The sequence below is a fragment of the Delphinapterus leucas genome, chromosome 16 (assembly GCF_059928025.1).
Source record: "Delphinapterus leucas isolate spDelLeu-1000000601 "Yukka" chromosome 16, BTC_Dleu_Yukka2, whole genome shotgun sequence".
In the NCBI taxonomy this organism is placed as follows: domain Eukaryota; kingdom Metazoa; phylum Chordata; class Mammalia; order Artiodactyla; family Monodontidae; genus Delphinapterus; species Delphinapterus leucas.
This window is the reverse complement of record NC_143144.1, coordinates 46,224,895-46,240,389: the sequence shown is the minus strand read 5'-3', so window position 1 is coordinate 46,240,389 and position 15,495 is coordinate 46,224,895. Positions and strand designations below refer to the sequence as shown.

Genomic DNA, 15,495 nt, shown 5'->3' with positions numbered 1-15,495 from the left:
GCCATTTATATTTTATTAAATAAATAGCATTACATAAATACTGTTTATATTAGCAACACAAAACTGAATTTTTAAATCACTTATAAAATTGAGATCTTTTTCTATTTTCTTACTTTTCTAAAATGGTTTAACACTTTTAACATTTTTCTAGAATATATCAGCCACTGACTTGTACTTCAAGCTCACCCAAGGTAAAAAATTCAAATCTTCATCATTCAGCTATTATGAGAATAAATAGTTAATACCTATAACACCCTCAAGTTATTTACAGAAAGCATTTTAATACTGGTACTATTAGGTTTTTTTTGTTTGTTTGTTTTTTGCGGTACGCGGGCCTCTCACTGTTGTGGCCCCTCCCGTCGCAGAGCACAGGCTCCGGATGCGCAGGCCCAGCGGCCATGGCTCACGGGCCCAGCTGCTCCACAGTATGTAGGATCCCCCTGGACCGGGGCATGAAACTGCGTCCCCTGCATCAGCAGACGGACTCCCAACCACTGCGCCACCAGGGAAGCCCTATTAGTTTTATATGCTATTTTTAATACATTAAGAAACAATATTCAGGAAAATTTACCTCACTTCTGCTATAATAATATTTTAATTAGGAACCCTCTATCTTGAAAGACAATTTAGGGCATCTCAAAAGATGCCCTGAAATTCTGGATAATAAAAGAATCTATTAAATATGTTCTAAAAGCAATACAACTTTAGTTTACCAAAATTAACACATTCAATATAATATTATGTCATATGTTGATTTAGTGTTTGCTAACAAAATATGAATAAAATGTAAAATACCTAAGGATAAAATTTATCCAGGCTAAATTCAGCTTACAATATTCTAAATAAAGAACCTGAATGATATTGATTACAAACGTAGACAATTCTTTCTATACATATTTATCATTAGTACTAGATAAATTGATAAACAGTAAATGTTGAATCCCAGTAAAACAAAAACCATATCCCTAATTGTCTAAGTTCAATAATAATTGCTTGAAATATGGTTTGTACCTGTGGATGCAACAGGCAAAAGTACATCAAATGTATGTGAGTGAACAGAGTGGAACTCACACAGACTCACTGCACTGTCTTGGGAACTGGGTCATTTATAAGTGTTAAAGATTTTTCTCACTTTAGTTCAGGGTGTTAATCAACGTCTTCTACTTACAGGAGGGTCTGCATCTTCAGCATAAACGGTTGTGATAGGTGTACCCTTGGCGGCATCTGGAGCCACTATCCCTTTGTAGATCCGTTTACTAAATACTGGAGGATAATCATTCATATCCTGTAAAAACACAATTAAGAATTTAGTGCTTCTGTTGAAACCAGGTGAGGTACACAGTGACTAGACCGGCTCCATCTCTTCATATCACACAACCCGTTTGCCACTGTCAGCCTTCCATCCTCTCAATTCCATTACACTCACTTCAGAATGGCACCCCAGAGGAAACTGCCAGAGTTCCTATACAATATCAATGTGTGTGATACCTGCCCCATTCTACCAAAGGCCATTCTACTCAAGTAAAGAGGCTGTCACGCACCCTGTGCTCCTCCAAATACATCTTTCAGATATTTGGAGTGATGTGTGAAATTTTCTCTAAAGGTACTTCTAATGGTATGATGCAGTTTTGAACTCTGAAAAGCAGGAAAACATTCATAAAAGGTGCCCTTCTATGAGACAGGTGTAGAAGACAGTATTTTTGTTTGTTTTGTTGTTGTTGCTTTTAAAGAAAGCTCTTTAATGTTTCTGTTGCAATTGCAAATTCTTTATATATATACTTAGCATAATAGTATGATTAGAACATTTCAAATGCAAATTGTGAAATATTCTTTTATGCCATCTTACATTTTTACAAACATAAAATGATTAAAGGATGTTTTCCCTGCACCACACTACAATAATGACACATAGGTTAGATGTTCTCAGTCAGAAAACAATTTTAATTTATTTAAAGATTTTTCAAAGTGATTTATATGCATCCTTTAAATTTTCACAATTCAATGATATAAATGCATTGCTATTATTTTTATTCATTAAACGATATTTATCCGGTTCCTCCCATTTTTATGACCCAATGCTAGGCTCTGGGGACAGTGTGGTGGCTCAAGAAAAGATGTTCCTGAATTTGTCACTTAACTGCCATTTGACAGGTAAAGTTACTGATTCTGCCGATAGCTTAGCAACGTCGCCTAAATTAATCTACTTATTTGGCAAAACCACTAATTAGTCTGGCCTCCTGAGAGCAAGACCATGTTTTTCTCAAACATTTTATCTTTGATGGAGAATTTCAAATCATTTTTTTTCTCAAAAATAATGTTTATTAACCTGGCTGATTTATCTTTCCTAAATTTACTTTTTAAAAAAATAATCATTGCACCCTGCATTTTGCGGGGCACTTTTGGTCAAATATATTTGAGCCCCAAACTAAATTTGTTAGTTATCTTATTCTCCCTGTCATCTTTTTCTCACTTGATGTTAAAAACAAAAGAAGAAAATTATTCTACACAGTCTTTGATATTTGCTCTGATACAACAATTTTTGTGCACAATGTAAATTGGAAACACACAAACTAACTGATTATAAACACCTCTTTTTGCAAAGAGGTCAGGATAATTAACTATTACAATCAAATTGAGCTTGCTTTTATGTTCACAATAGAGCTGACTTCTGAGTCGTGAATCTGAAAAACCCTGTAGATTCTAGTAAAAATTGGAGACCTTGAGCTGTAAGCAAAACTGAAAAATAAAAAACATCATTTTCTCTGTTTTGACATGTAGTATTCACAGCCTCTACATGAAAAAGACTTCCTTTATAAATGATGAGCTTTAGAATCTGAACAAGTAAATAAACCTAGGAAGCACTGGTTCTCTATAATGAGGAGAGTGGAGGGTATTGATCTTGAGGTTTCAGGCAGGGGGTGAATATATAAAACATTTGCATGCACACTTCCTCCTGCTTTCAAGAGTGCCAATTATTTTAACAAGTGAGTCTTGTAACCAAAGGGGTAGAACTCCTCTTGCACTCCTAAATTATAACTTCTGAAGGTTAGAAAAGGAGCCCAACTGTGATTTTTCTCTACATGAGTTTCCCAAATCACATAAACTCAATATATTCCTATGAATTTTCTTCTCCCGCCCCCGCAGGGGACATTAAAAATCTTAATGTAATCTTAATTCTTCAGGGAAAATAGTATGTGATTTCCTAGTTATGTCAATACAGCCGCTGACAGTGTTGAGTACAGTAGCCTTTTTATTTTTTGGCCAGGAAAGTAGTCACTGATCACCTTCTAACTGAACACACAGTGGACATTTCTATAATCTGGCTTCACAAACTGATTATACAGAAACCTAAATAATTGAACACCATTAAAAGACTGGTATCCCCCTTTGGTCTGCTTGCCACTGACAACGTGAAGAATAAATCAATACAGTTATTGTAGCTGTGTTTCTTCTTCTGGTACATTGTACATATTTTGAGGTTACAATCTTTCACTGTGGCTAAGCTGTGTAGCCAGTTGCACACAGTTCTTGCATGATGCATTATTTCAGATTAGAGAATTTACTGAAATGCAATGCCAAAGAGCATAATCAATACTTCATTATATTTATGCTCCAGGGATGTCTGAAGAAAAATGTACATAAATCTGCTTCTGTACAAATGCTCTACTACGCAGCAAATTAAGGATAAACTCCACTCTCCAAACGCAAGCCCTATTCTGTTGCCCATTGTTCCACTAGAGGGCAGTATTGACAGAAATAAAATTTCATTTTCTATTCTCTTGTTAACAAGTTTATTATTAAGTTTCCTTTCTGTGGCTATACTTTTTGTTGGTCTGAACAAAAATTACTTTTCATGTTTCTAAAGAGTATTCTGAATATTACCATCTTGAACTAAGACTTGATCTTCTTAGAAAAAAAGATTGTTGTACAAGTACGCATAATTAGTTTCCATGTATCAAGCAACGAAAACTGCACCTGAAGGTAGTTATCTAAGAGAAAGAAAATATGAGTTTCATTTACTTATTTTCTAAACTCAAGTCTAAAATAATCACAGAAACCATTTCTGCTTTGACAGACCACAGAGTAGATTTAAGGAACCCTTTTTAATGAGCATACCAGGAAGATAGGAACTTGCTGGTGAATTTACAAATTAATGGCACGTTCTCTATTGAAAGCGATGAGAAATAGATGACAGAATTTTAAATTTCTGGAATCATAGGCTGAAAGCTGTTCTGGATAAGAGGCTTTTTTCCTGACAGAAGAGTACTAACTGGTTATATTCCGATCATCTTTCTTTAAATGATGAAAATAAAGAGAACGTCAGCCCTCATCTTAAGCGCTCATGCATGCTCTGTGAGGAGACCAGATGGTGTGCGCCAGTGGGTGGAATGGCTCCTACAGTACCCTCTAGTGTTATCACTAGCCACATAGAACCGTTGGCTGCCCTGCCCTCTGAAATCCCTTAAGGCTTATGGAGCTGATGCCTCCTCTTCCTTGGCAGACGACACAGTTGATTTTTTCCTCTGCCTGTTACCAGTTCTGTTCTGCACTACCAGACACCCTCTATTTACTGTTCCAGTTGTTTTTTTTTATATTATCTACCTTCTGCTGTTTCTTCCGTCTTGGTTTCTTTACTTGCCTTTCTGTCTTTTCTGACTTCTCTACCTTCTCTTGTGATTCTGCCACATAGGGTCATAAAGGCCCTATCTCCAACCAACCAAACAAATCTTTCCTTCTATGTTTTGCATGGGGCTCTCTTAAACACAAGTTACAAACTTACCTCAATGTCCTTTTTTGTTTTTGGATCAAAACCTGTACTGGGAAGATTCTTTCTTAGCTGCCTAAATTTGTTTTTTGTTTTGGTTTGGTTTTATTTCTGAGTTTGAAGCTTTTCTGGATTCTTGGGGGATAGTATTATCCCTAATGTAAGGTAATCAATGTTACACTTTGCCACAAGTAGCAAAATGTACACTATAGCTCTCAGTATCACAAATATTGATGGAGCTCCCACTGTGCATTAGGTAGTACTTTAGGTGCTGGGGATATGGTTACCACCAAGAAAGATACAGTGCCTGCTAGTACTGAGCTTACAGTTTAGTGTGGAAAGCAAAAAATAAGTAAATATTAGCAAGTGTGATGGATGTTATGAAAGAGAAAATATAAGGATGTGATGGGAATATATAGTAAGGAGTTTAAATTTCACATAGGATGCATCTCTGTTACCTGAGCAACTGCCTCATCACTCATGCACTCTGGCAGGTAAAACAGTCCTTCAAAATTGATGGTTAAATTAGAAGAGGTTAACATTGTGTAATGTTGACAAACCCACTAATTTAATACAAAATTCCATTCCCATCTAGTTTCTCTGAACTGGAATGGTAATATAGGGGGAAGGCAGTTGATGGGTTTTTGGATTTTTTTTCCAAGCCATGACACTGTGGTCAATTGGGAGAATATGTGCACATTCTAAGCTTGAATATTTGAGCATCAATTCAAATAACATCACCCTATTTCAGACTTCCTCAAAAGTGCATCACAATTATATATATGTATGTGTGTATGTATATGGTTTATTTTTACTGTATATCAGACATTATGCTAAGTGTGTTAAATTTATCATCTCAATTAATTTGCCTAAAATAGATGTTAGCTATTATTATTATTGTTCCTATTTTTAGAATAAGGAAACTGAAGCTTAGAGAAATTAAGTTGCTCATGATTATCCAGCTAATAAAGGGTAGAGCTAAGATTTAATTCTGGTATGTCGGATCCTAAAGGCATCATTCTGCTACTTGCAGGTGAGGAGAAAGGGAACTGGCAAAGTCATCAGAAGATTATACATAAAATGACTTGAGCAGGATTTTCATTAAAATTCCACACATAAAATTTTAAATACCTCTTTCCAAAAATATTTTACATTTTTAAGAATTCTTCTAACTAGTTACTACAATTTTATCTTGGCAACCTTGCAAGCTTCTAAACACTGCATAATTCTAATCTATTTCCCTGAAGATAATTTTTATAATTATTTATGAAGCTTTTTTTTTTGGTAAAAAGAGACTTTCAGCAGTCGTATTTGTACATTTTAAACAACTTATTCAATATTTAACCCTACAAATAGTTATTTTCACTAAAACCTAATAAAGTTTTTTCCAAATTGCATTCTTTGGAAAATTAGTCCTATCAAAAGCTTTACAAATAAAAAGAAATTCCACGATCAATGGTGGGAAATCACATTTTATTTTCTTGAGATTCACAACATACACTAGCATATTTAAGGCTCCTATATAAAGGCCTACGGCATAGATATCGGTTTATTTTTATATATACCAGTGTTTCCCAAATCTACTTGTCTATGTAATACTCTGTGTATGAGACACCCAGTACCATCTTGAGGAGCTAGTGCTCTATGAAGTATATCATGAGAGACCCTGATGATAATAATATATTGAAGGCACAAATTATTACTGTTTGGAATACTGTATGACTTTGGTGAAGTCACGTTCTCAGAGTACATACTGAGGACACCAACATATCAAGAGTGCCCCCCAGTATGAGGCAGCCAATTCACTGGGGTAGAGATCGCAGCTATAGTCATGAAAGGATTGGAAAATGGTACCAATGCTTAGCAGTAACTAGTATCAACAAGGCTTATCAGCATCTATTGTCCCCATTGGGAGAGCTGTGGTAAGGCAAGCCTGGTCTCATTTGCCTTGGCAGGCAGGGAAGAATGTGATAATCACTGAAGGGTAAAATTACTTAATTGTGTATACTCTATAAGTAAAGCATTTTCTTGGGACTCCCAGAAATCAGTGGGTGATATATGGGGAGCCATAGCAATATAAATTACTCCTGTTTGAGATATTATGTTATCTCTGGGCTTGTACATTTTTATCTGTTTCCTCTGGTTTGGTTCTTCAGTGAAAATATGTTACATCTTTGTTGTAAAGCTGTAGGATAGCAGAATAGGCAGATACTTTAAGAAACCATCTGAATCAGCCCTATGACACGCCCTCCTTGATGTATTCATATTCTTTAAACACGGAAGTGAATATATTAGAAAGAATATACTCTTAAGAATCTGATAGCACAGAATAGAACAGAGGGTAATATTTGAAGGCCATAGTCCTAAATGGGTATTTTCTCCAGGCGAACCAACCTCAAGGTGAAAAGCAGCAAGTCATAAAAAATAATGATCAATCGGGAGGAGGGAGGAGGGTTAAATTAGAAGTATGGGATTAACACACCGCTATATATAAAGTAGATAAACAGCAAGGATTTACTGTGTGGCATAGGGAACTATATTCAGTATCTTATAATGGAAAAGAGAAAAAAATATATGTATGTATAATTGACTCACTTTGCTGTACATCTAAAACTAACAATATTGTAAATCAACTATACTTTAATAAAAAAAAAATAATGATCAATCTATTAGACCATAATCCCACTAGTTGGTCCATTGAAGATATCTTTTACTCAGTCTCCTCCCTCCAGAGCAAGGGAAGGAAAGATGCTATAAATATTGAAATGTCCAGAGTTTCTGATTTGTTTGAATCCTGGATTATCTCCTTGTCTCTCAAACCACAGCTCCTTTGACCAAATCAAAACAAGGACTCTACTAATACTGTCACCACAGAACATCAGCAGCAAATCACTGCCTGTCAGGTGTCCATAGTATTTGCCACCTTGGTACTGGGCATTGAGTTTCTATCTATCTTCTTTCCTATACACTTTGGGGGTAGGAACATTCCTTTCCTTCGCAGAAGAAGAAACCACTCTGAAAGATGAAAATGCTAGCTCTATCTTCCGAGACTCACTGTGTTTCCTAATAACCTCAGCCCTTCTAGATGGTCTTTCATTTCTGGTCCCTCCATCTATCCCTGCCTACTCCCATACCTGCACCCTCTTTTACAGGTAAACACAACCAGGGGTGAATTCAGTCTCCTTCCTTCACAGAAGCATCTCCCTCACTCTCTCTCCTACTCGCATGCAGCCATTCTATCTAAAATTACAATCAGCAAATGACTTAAGTCATCTGTTTATCTTGGACAAGTTCTTTACATTCCTTTTAATGCTACCCAGAATTATATACATATTTAAATATTTCAACCTTTCTGGCTTATATTCAGCTTTTGGCTTACTATAGAAAACAGATCTTCTCTTTCCGTGTATTTTCTATATTATATTATTATAACTCAGTTTGTAAGGGCAGATTTTTCTCTGGATTTTATGTGTAAAACTATTTAGAATTTTATTTCATTTTCCAGAGGTTTACCCATATCATGTAATTTACTATTATCACAGATTCAATTCTTATAGATATTTAATAAATATACAATGAAAAAGGCCTTGTCTTATAAATGTTCTGCAAAACCTTTGCAACAAAAATACATATTACTTGTACGATCATGATTAGTTTTGTTTTGGATCCTTGAAATTTGACACCAAGAAAGCTCTTTGCAGGTGTCTGTGATAAAATTCCATTTTCCTTCTACTGTGAAAATATTTTTCCTTTGAAATAAATATTATCTCAATTATTTCAAATACTTCAATTTCCCCATTATCACTTCAATTTTAAAAAAGTTTGATGAACTAGATAGGAAGTACCTGATCTTTTTTTCCTTCTTTACAAAAGAAATTATGTTTCTGCTCATTTTCAAAGAAAGATCTACAAGATGCTTTCCCCTTGGTGACTGTTTTGGGTAGAAATATCTCTTGGCAAATCCTATGCAATTATGTTATCAGTAAAACAGCTTGTCAGTACTGCAAGTAAACAGACCAACAGCAGAAAATTTGCAAGCTTGGGAAAGATTTACATTTGTAGAGAAATGAGAATTGTATTCCACTCTTCTCTTCAAAACAAACAAATATGATATTTTTATGGGCCCCAATAGTATACAATACAGTTTTAAAATTCTCTTTGTGATAATCTTATCCTGAGTGATCAGGAGAAAGGAAAGCAAGTGTCAGCCTGCATTTGGAGAAATGTTCACCAAATTTTATTATGGTTAAATAATCTTGAAAAAGAAAACAAAGTGGCACTGAAAAATGTCTAGAATTAAATATTAAGTTTTGTTTTAAATGTACAATAATCCAGAAATAACTTTGTATAGGTCAGGAACCCCTGACCAATGAAATAGTTTGACTTCTCTAAATAAGACAGAGCAACTGAGACTATAAAATCACTCTTATTTCTAAAGAAAGAAGGAGCCCATCAATGAGCAACATTTCGCACAAGCTGATGTAAAATCCTTGAGTGAATCCCCTGTATTAAAATAAAGGGGTGGTTAGGGAATGTAGAAGGCATTTTAAGAGACTTAAGTCCCAGATAGAGAATGAATCTTATTAGTGCACATCCTGCTTGTTCAGATGATAGTTTGGGACTCAGTTTGACACCAATGACTTCTTCCATCAAAAAAAAAAAAAAAAAAAATCCAAGCACATAAGTCTAAACTGAAATCAGAGCAGCCAAGCTAGAGTCTATGAGGGATTATAACTCTCCATTATCAACCACATCTATCCTGAGAGAGAAGGCTACATACCACTTGAGCATCCATCTTTGAATCTGGGAATTATAGGGTGAAGGTCCTTAGTAGCAAATCTTTTCTTCACTTATTGCCCAGAACAGCCAATAGATGGACCATTTTTTCTATTTAAAATGTTTTTAGTGTTCAACACCATCAAAGCATATGGGTAGGCAAAACCAGGTAGATGGTCCAGAAGCCATTTTGCTCATTTAGTTCATTTAGGTCAGTCTCATCTTTTAGTCTTTTTCATGTCTTTACCTATCATGGCATCTTCATAACCACCAATATTATCATGTTCCTAAAATTTTTGTAAGCAGATTTCTAAATTTCTAAATGTCATATCATAATACTGTGGCAAAATAATATTTCTAAATATGCATTGAAGCCCCTCAGGCCCTCGATGATTTTGTATTGTTCCTTGATCCTTCCCTAGACTACTAGAGCACTGAAAATCAATGTCTCAGGAAAGAGAGACACAAATAGAAAAGCAGCTTACCCAAGAAAAGATTTTGATAGTTCACATTGCTATTCCCAAAGAGAACTTAATGCTGAATAACATTTTAAGTCCCTGAAATGATACATTTACAACTCCCTGAAACAGATAAAATTCTTAGGATAGAGAAACACAAAATGGAAGGAGTAGATACAGAACCATCGTGGACCCCAGAGAAAGAAGGAATGCAGACCCTAATAAAATACTCCAGATAGCTTTAGGGCATCTGAGAATGGAAAGGACTTGTGTTCCCCTTTCCAATGTATTGGGGTTGGCCAAAAAGTTCGTTCAGTTTTTTCCATAAGGTAACTCTAGTAGCTAACTTCATTTGAAAAAATTGTTAGAATGTATTGTGACAGCTGCCATATCAGCGTGCGTTTAAAAAAAACAACATCAAAACTGGTGAATTTTTGTGTAGCCATTGTAATATTGAAGATGGAAGAAAAAAGCAACATTTTTGGCATGTTATGCTTTATTATTTCAAGAAAGATAAAAATGCAACTGAAACGCAAAAAAATAAGATTTGTGCAGTGTATGGAGAAGGTTCTGTGACCGATCAAACATGTCAAAAGTGGTTTGTGAAGTTTCGTGCTGGAGATTTCTCACTGGACGACGCTCCACGGTCAGGTAGACCAGTTGAAGTAGATAGCAATCAAATTGAGGCATTAATTGAAAACAATCAACGTTATACCACGCAGGACAGCCGACATACTCAAAATATCCAAATCAAGTGTTGGAAAATCATTTACACCAGCTTGGTTATGTTGATCACTTTGATGTTTGGGTTCCACATAAGAGAAAAAACCTTCTTGACCATATTTCCACATAGGATTCTCTTCTTAAACGTAACAAAAATGTTCTGTTTTTAAAACAAATTGTGATGGGCGATGAAAAGGCACTACTGTACAATAATGTGGAACAGAAGAGATCATGGGGCAAGTGACATGAACCACCGCCAACCACACCAAAGGCTCATTTTCATCCAAAGGTGAGGTTGTGTATACGGTGGGATTGGAAGGGAGTCATCTATTATGAGCTCCTTCTGGAAAACCAAACAATTAATTCCAACAAGTGCTGCTCCCAGTGAGACCAATTGAAAGCAACACCTGTTACCATCAGGTAATGCAAGACCACATGTTTCTTTGATGACCAGGCAAAAACTGTTACAGCTTGGCTGGGAAGTTGTGATTCATCCGCCCTAATTCACCAGACGTTGCACCTACAGATTTCAATTTATTTTGGTATTTAAAAAATTCTCTTAATGGAAAAAATTTCAATTCCCTGGAAGACTGTAAAAGGCACCTGAAACAGTTCTTTGATCAAAAAGATAAAATGTTTTGCAAAGATGGAATTATGAAGTTGCCTGAAAAATGGCAGAAGGTAGTGGAGTAAAGCGGTGAACACATTGTTCAATAAAGTTCTTGGTGAAAATGAAAAATGTGTTTTTTATTTTTCCTTAAAAACTGAAGGAACTTTTTGGCCAACCCAATAGTTTAGAGAAGACAGCAGGACTCCAGGGAAGAAGTGACATCATGTGTGTACCAGCAGATAAGCCTAATTCAAGTGTAAAGTAAAGGCAATGGAATAATCCCCACATCCCACCCTGATTGCAGGATTATCTTAACAACAACAGCAAAACACACAAGAAAATCCACACTCAAAGATCTTACAGTCAAGAGCATTAGAGCATTTACCTATATGATAAATATAGTTATGCTAATCATATACTGGTGAAATCTTTAACAATCTTCTGTTTTCATATCAATATTTTATTGTCTAAGAAAACCAATTGCATACCTTATTTATCAGGTAAACAATCAAACAAAAGTGATGATTTCTTGTACCATCATTTATACCTGGCAGTGCCCTTTAAGAATGAACATTGTACAAAAGCTGCCTATGACCTTCTGTGCCTTATAACCTGTGTACATACAGCCTTCTACGGAAAGCTGCTTTCAAGAACTGAAGTCATTCCCAGAACTTTCCACATGCTTTAGGTAGCCAACTAGAACCAGATGGTGTAAAGTCCTGAGTAATTTATCATAGGTGAATTCTGCTAAACAGTTTACCTCAAACACATTACAGATTGTAATTCTAGGCATCTCAAGCAGCAAACTTTAAATGAACATAGGTTCCTATGGTTTTCTGAATGATCTCCAGAATCAGACAACCTAACAGAACTGGTGAGTCAAATAACTTGACCCCATTCAGTTAGGATACATTTCTAGTGATGTAAGGTGACTGCAAGAAGTACAAATAGTCCCGCTGTATAGCAGACCAATGTGTGGTTGCCAAATTTGTATTGCAGTTCTACCATCTATAACTAAATATTAATTCAAAATTTACACATACTTCCATGTTTTCTTCTGTCTAATTTCATAGATTTTATTTTTTTAACATGGAAACCTGGTCTCAGTGGTTACCTGGCAAAATCTGAGTCATAATCATAAATCATATATTTTTTGTAGAACATATACATTTGTGAACATAATATGAATTAAAATATCTATATTAAAGTGAACTTAAATTGCTTACCCAATTAATCTTATTCACGTATTTCATTCACGGACTTATTGAAACTTTCTATAAGCTTCCTTGTAAAATCTTCATTTATCATATAGATCTTCTGTATCCTTGTCACTCTCCCTTTTTCCTTTTCCTTCTCTCCTCTCTCACTCTTTTGCTCTCACTCTGTGTGAATCTGTTTCTTTCTGACTAGCTCTCTCTTTTTAACCATTCAAACTCCAGTCGGGTACCAGAGAAAACATGTTAAGAGGGTAGTTTCAAATTTGTACTTTCTTCCCCTGACCAAAAATCATACAAAACATGTTTATGAAAGCACTTTTATTTTATGTCACCAAAGAAATAAAGGTCATTTGAAGTCATTTTTTAGTACTAAACACCTTTAATAAAGCAGCTCGAGGATCATTTGTATGTGTATATTTGTAACTGAAGTATATTTTTCAACATCTGATACTCACACAACCTGTGTAAGAATCATCTGTGTACTTTTCTAATATACTGATGTCTCAGATGCTCCTGTGAGAAAGGTGCCCCTTTGGGAAGGAGAAGAGGGATCTGAAAGTTTGGTATGCAGCTCAGATGACCTTTATATACACTAACATGTGAGAACTGATGAATCTTTCCTCATGTCTTCTTTTAAATACACAGCTTAACAATCACAAGAAACCCTAAAGGTAGAAGACGACATGCTTTTCTAGGCAATCAACTGGTGCAGGGTATTTTATTAAGCTAGAAGGCAAATCTAGAGAGGTTGAGAGAGTCCCCAAGGTCATAGAACTTGAAAATGGTTGAGCAAGAAATTAACCCCAATTCCATCTGATTCCAAAGCTTGTTTCATTCCAGAATCTTGAGTTCCAACTAAACTAAACTAACTAGTTCTTGGGGGCTTAGAACTCTTAAACTTTCAGAATCCTCTTATGTTTTTTTTTAATTTTTATTTTTTTAAGTTGAAGGATTTGGATGAAGTTATTATCCCTGGTGCTGTGGAATCTGGACTAAAGTGTAGTCTAGAGAAATTATGACTTGATTGAAGTCACAGAGCTAATGGTGGACCCAGGGAGACACAGTGTTTGAACTCTTATTTAGTGGTTCTTTCAAACTTATTTTTTATAAGTTAAATAATATAGTTATTTCCCAAGTCTTTGTAAATACTGTACATTCAAAATTTTATGTTCTGGCTCTGGTACCACATATAATTATGAATCCTGCCCCCAGATATTATACTATAGTGTGGATTTAAGAAAATAACAAAAACAGGAACTACATGTAGAGAGTACAAAGTAGGCAACCAGAAGTCATCTATATTCCTTACCTTTACTATCACTGTGACAGTAGCAATACCAGGTGGCATTGTTCCATAAATATCAAAGGCCTCCACTAGAAAAGTGATACTTGCTTCCTGGTCTGGAAATGCCTCATAGTCCAAACTCCTTAAAAGGGAGAGTTCTCCTGTAAATGGATGTAGTGCAAAAATGTGCTTCACTTCCGGACTTCTTATCCGATAAGATACATTAGCTCCGAGGTCAACATCTTTGGCCTGTAACAAATTAAGAAGAAGAATGGTTATATCACTGCCATTGCCAAAATAAAGAAATGCAGGACTGATGGAAGTCATGTGTCAGTACCTAGAACAGCATGAAATGAATGATGATCAAAAGGCATGTTTCAGAGAGAAACATTTTTTAAAGTAATTTACCAGATAGAGGGAGAGGGAGAGAAAGAGAACAAGTCAGAGACAGAGACCCATGAGGTTTTGTCATTGTTGATCTTGTTACTGTATCTATTTTATTTGAAAAAATCACTAATGAAAAGGATCATACCACAGTAAAGAAATAAATATTGTCATAAATGATTGCTTATTATTTCCTGACGATTGTATAACCATGAAAAATAATACCTTAAATAAAAATAAGTATTAGTGTGTGCTTTCCATAAACATAACAGGTTATTAAAGGGCTATATGAAAACGTAAATATATCTTCTCACAAAGATCCTATAATACATTTCTAGAGATCACTCTATTATACCTCCCTTCTTTTAACTAATACTTATTGAGTGTGCACAAGGTGCTATACAGATGCACAAGATGAATACAAACAAGATACCTACCCTCCAGATTACTGTCTCAAAGAAGAAATAAGACAGAAATACCAAAATAAAAGGGATACATGGATGGACCTAGAGATTGTCATACTGAATAAAGTAAATCAGAGAGAGAAAGACAAGTATCATATGATATCACTTATGTGTGGAATCTAAAAAAATGGTACAAATGAACTTATTTACAAAACAGAAATACAGTCACAGATGTAGAAAACAAACTTATGGTTACCAGGGGGAAAGGTTGGGGAGGGATAGATTGGGAGATTGGGATTGACATATACACACTACTATATATAAAATAGATAACTAATAAGGACCTACTGTACAGCACAGGTCTCTACTCAATACTCTGTAATGGCCTTTATGGGAAAAGAATCTAAAAAAGAGTGGATATATGTATATGTATAACTGATTCTCTTTGCCGTACACCAGAATCTAACAGAACATTGTAAATCAACTATACTCTAATAAAATTTTTTTTTATTCCCATTTCCAAAAATAAAGTCATTAAAGCGAAACATTAAAGCGAAACAAAAAACAGCTGAAAAAACAGGTTTCAATAGGAAGTCTTATAGATGACTCTTTCATTCAGTAGTAGAGACTGGCAAAGGCAGCTCTGGCAGAGGAAATGGAATGGAGCAAGGACAGAGTGGGGAAGGTCAGGGTGCGTTAAAAAATGCATGCAGTAAAGCAAGCATCTTTGTGAATGTCAGTCTTGGCCCCCTCCAAACAGTTATCAACATCACAATGGGAAAGACGCTGTTAAAGCACAGATTTTATGATGTCACCTTCCTGCCTAAAAATTCTTCTTGTTTTCCATTTCATTTTGGATCAACTCCAATCTCC

General features: G+C 35.3%; 1 protein-coding gene across 1 annotated transcript in view; it reads right to left on the bottom strand.

The window, feature by feature from the left end:
- Positions 1-15,495, bottom strand: part of PCDH15 (protocadherin related 15) — a 416,523-nt gene that overhangs the window by 163,192 nt on the left and 237,836 nt on the right. The window contains exons 16-17 of the mRNA XM_089897353.1: positions 13,859-14,083; positions 1,169-1,285 (exon numbers count right to left, since the gene is read on the bottom strand). Of these exons, the coding sequence (XP_089753479.1) occupies positions 1,169-1,285; positions 13,859-14,083 (342 nt within the window). The remainder of the gene's footprint in view (positions 1-1,168; positions 1,286-13,858; positions 14,084-15,495) is intronic.